Source organism: Oncorhynchus clarkii, chromosome 19, assembly GCF_045791955.1.
Source record: "Oncorhynchus clarkii lewisi isolate Uvic-CL-2024 chromosome 19, UVic_Ocla_1.0, whole genome shotgun sequence".
In the NCBI taxonomy this organism is placed as follows: Eukaryota; Metazoa; Chordata; class Actinopteri; order Salmoniformes; family Salmonidae; genus Oncorhynchus; species Oncorhynchus clarkii.
The window spans coordinates 968,392-972,466 of NC_092165.1; the positions used below are offsets into that span (position 1 = coordinate 968,392).

Consider the following 4,075-nt stretch of genomic DNA (forward strand, 5'->3'; position numbering starts at 1 on the left):
ACATCCCTGGACACGCCCACAGGTGGCGTTGGTGATGAGTCCACGTGTGTCTTACCTCAGGGGAATGGTACTCTGGAGTGCAGGGGCATGCAGCGGGTGTTTCACCCTTTGAACCCTGACATCCCTGGACACGCCCACAGGTGGCGTTGGTGATGAGTCCACGTGTGTCTTACCTCAGGGGAATGGTACTCTGGAGTGCAGGGGCATGCAGCGGGTGTTTCACCCTTTGAACCCTGACATCCCTGGACACGCCCACAGGTGGCGTTGGTGATGAGTCCACGTGTGTCTTACCTCAGGGGAATGGTACTCTGGAGTGCAGGGGCATGCAGCGACGGTGGGGGCAGTGGTGTCTGTGGTACCTTCTCCGTATGTTCAAGATGTCTGGAGAGAGAGAGATTAAGGGTCCATTTGAATTAGGACTAACGCTCAGAAATACCACGTAGTCGCTGCACGGCCTACACTCTGAGATACCTTCTGTAGTCGATTTGAGCATGTCAACATATTGATGGTTATTGATGGCCTACACTCTGAGATACCTTCTGTAGTCGATTTGAGCAGGTCAACATGTTGATGGTTAAGGCCAGAGACAGGTTGGTCACTGAGCTGTTGTAAGTTCTCCTGTTATAGCTAGGCTACTACAACCAGTCTTAGTTTATCAGCCTGTTTCAGTTTATCAGCCTGTTTCAGTTTATCAGCCTGTTTCAGTTTATCAGCCTGTTTCAGTTTATCAGGCTGTTTCAGTTTATCAGCCTGTTTCAGTTTATCAGCCTGTTTCAGTTTATCAGCCTGTTTCGGTTTATCAGCCTGTTTCGGTTTATCAGCCTGTTTTAGTTTATCAGCCTGTTTCGGTTTATCAGCCTGTTTCGGTTTATCAGCCTGTTTCGGTTTATCAGCCTGTTTCAGTTTATCAGGCTGTTTCAGTTTATCAGTCTACTGTACCTATCTGTTGTTAGTTAATCAGTCATTTTCAGTCTACCTGCCTGTTGTTAATTTATCAGCCAGGTTCAGTCTACCTGCCTGTTGTTAATTTATCAACCAGGTTCAGTCTACCTGCCTGTTGTTAATTTATCAGCCAGGTTCAGTCTACATGCCTGTTGTTAATATATCAGCCAGGTTCAGTCTACCTGCCTGTTATTAATTTATCAACCAGGTTCAGTCTACCTGCCTGTTGTTAATTTATCAGCCAGGTTCAGTCTACCTGCCTGTTGTTAATTTATCAGCCAGGTTCAGTCTACCTGCCTGTTGTTGATTTATCAGCCAGGTTCAGTCTACCTGCCTGTTGTTGATTTATCAGCCAGGTTCAGTCTACCTGCCTGTTGTTGATTTATCAGCCAGGTTCAGTCTACCTGACCATAAACCTCTTAGCTCCTTTGTATCCTTCCTTCCACATCCTGCCTCACCTGCAGGGAACCTCTGTAGGGTAATTGTACCTGCCCGGTGGACCACCTGTATTCCCCTATTAGAATATAGCTGCTATAGTGTAGGCTATAAGCCCATTGACCTTTGAAGATAACCAGCGGTCTCTTTCTCTAATAAACCACCGTTTTAATGATGACTTTAAACCTCCCGCTGCCATAAAGCGCCTTTCTACCGCCTGTTCCGAGGACAGACCGGCAGGAAGAGATAAAAACTCACCGATGCCTTTATGACCGAGTGAACCCCGCCACCCCACCCCACCCCCATACCCCTCCCCGGATGATTCTCCTTTCCAGGCGCTCCGTGTTAATCAGGCTCGTGCATTAGCATTCCGTTATACACTGTGATTAACAATATCGCAGCGCGCGGGAACTCCGCCGACCAGACAATAGACCGGTGGACCTGCGGCTGAGCCCCGGTCTCTCTCACTCACCCCCACCCAGTCATAAAGGCCCTGTAAAGTATCGGGCCGCAGAGTGTTCTGGTGAATTAACGCGCTTCAGCCAAATCTCGACTCATTACTGCAGTGACTGCATGCACTAAATCACCCGAGGTCGTAAACCCGTGGCGGTATAGCGCACGCTGCAGCTGTGTTTCCATCACTCGGCCCTAATTCTATAGGCCTACGCTCCAATTATTGTTGTGTTATGTAAACTTTAGATTGAAATCCATCCAATCAGAAGACCAGATGATGTTGTATAGGCTCGTCGATGATCAACACTTTTATCATCCGAGTTGAAGATTAAAGGCTGCATATGGCTTTAGTCACATGCATTTTATTACGGCCTGTTTCAAGGTAGACCAACTCCAATGTATGTTTCACCACTGAGCTTTATGCCATGTGTCGTTATAACAACATGGGGATATTCAGTAGGCGGATGGATGGTGTTCTGCAGTAGCCTATGGGCTAGATAGAATAGCCTAAATATGGGGAACGAGGGGTCTTCCTCAAAGCAGTGTAATATAGTTCTAGACCTATACATGGTCTATTACCAAAGTCTAGTTGGATAGACTTTTAGAAAAGTGGTGTATTGTGATCCTACTATATTTTAGTAATATAGTTCTATAGTGGAATGTAATATAGTTCTACAGTGTGATGTAATATAGTTCTATCGTGTAATATAGTTCTATAGTGGAGTGTAATATAGTTCTATAGTGTAATATAGTTCTATAGTGGAGTGTAATATAGTTCTATAGTGGAGTGTAATATAGTTCTATAGTGTAATATAGTTCTATAGTGGAGTGTAATATAGTTCTATAGTGTGATGTAACATAGATCTATAGTGGAATGTAATATAGTGTGATGTAATATAGGTCTATCGTGTAATATAGTTCTATAGTGGAGTGTAATATAGTTCTATAGTGTGATGTAATATAGGTCTATAGTGGAATGTAATATAGTGTGATGTAATATAGGTCTATAGTGGAATGTAATATAGTGTGATGTAATATAGGTCTATAGTGGAATGTAATATAGTGTGATGTAATATAGGTATATAGTGTAATATAGTTCTATAGTGGAGTGTAATATAATGTCTTTGTGTTGTCCTACCTGGTCTCACTGCAGAAACTGATCCTAGAACAGTTACTAGCAGCAGCAGCAGCAGGTACAGTAGGCTGATGATCCTCATGGCTGGATAGGAAGGGTCTGGAGCTCCTCTCTCTACCCAGGAATCAGTCTCTCTCTCTGGGCAGGATGCTTTGGTGCTGTGGGTCCCTCTCAGGATAGGAAGGGTCTGGAGCTCCTCTCTCTACCCAGGAATCAGTCTCTCTCTCTCTGGGCAGGATGCTGTGGTGCTGTGGGTCCCTCTCAGGATAGGAAGGGTCTGGAGCTCCTCTCTCTACCCAGGAATCAGTCTCTCTCTCTCTGGGCAGGATGATGTGGTGCTGTGGGTCCCTCTTAGGATCTCTTCTCAGTTAATGAATGTGTGTCTTCCGTGTGTGTCTTCAGTGTGTGTGTCCGTCGTGGGTGTTTGTCCAGAGAGTGATTGTCTCTGTGAATGAGAGCAAAGTGACAAAGCTCCCTCCACCCCTCTGCTTCTTATACTGCCATCAGCCTGCCCTGCCCCCGACTGTTCCTTCTATTGACACCACATGTAGTAGGTGATGCTGACAGGAAGCCCCCACCCCCCACATGTGCCTTCAGAAAGTTTTCACACCCCTTGACTTTTTCATTATTTTGTGGTGTTAAAGCCTAGTGCTAGCCATATTAATACCTATGCAAAGTGAGGGTTCATTAGCGTGTGTGCTAACGGCCGGCTCTGCAGTTTGTGGCTGTCCATTCACATGCTATCTGCGCCATTACATGTGAATGAGGATTAGAGAAACCACAGGACCCTAATGGATCTCAGACACAAGATGGCCGACAAGACTTTGAACAAACACCTGGAACCATCAGACCGCTCTACAAAATCAATACACCCTTAACCCTGTACCATCAACACACCCTTAACCCCGTACCATCAACACACCATTAACCCTGTACCATCAACACACCATTAACCCTGTACCATCAATACACCCTTAACCCTGTACCATCAACACACCATTAACCCTGTACCATCAATACACCCTTAACCCTGTACCATCAATACACCCTTAACCCTGTACCATCAATACACCCTTAACCCTGTACCATCAACACACCATTAACCCTGTA

At 45.5% G+C, this 4,075-nt stretch overlaps 1 protein-coding gene across 1 annotated transcript; it reads right to left on the bottom strand.

The window, feature by feature from the left end:
• Positions 1 to 292: 292 nt before the first annotated feature.
• Positions 293 to 3,477, bottom strand: LOC139374077 (apelin receptor early endogenous ligand). Its single transcript, XM_071115061.1, has 2 exons — positions 2,969 to 3,477; positions 293 to 381 (listed from the first exon to the last, which is right to left on the bottom strand). Exons 1-2 carry the CDS (start codon positions 3,045 to 3,047, stop codon positions 293 to 295), a joined length of 168 nt encoding a protein of 55 aa, XP_070971162.1. The 5' UTR covers positions 3,048 to 3,477.
• Between the last annotated feature and the right edge of the window lie 598 nt (positions 3,478 to 4,075).

Excerpts from the sequence above, each read along its gene's own strand:
- LOC139374077 (XM_071115061.1), bottom strand. The coding sequence starts at position 3,047 with ATGAGGATCATCAGCCTACTGTACCTGCTGCTGCTGCTGCTAGTAACT. Across the intron at positions 382-2,968 it reads AGTTTCTGCAGTGAGACCAG|ACATCTTGAACATACGGAGA; the intron begins GTAGGACAACAC and ends CTCTCTCTCCAG.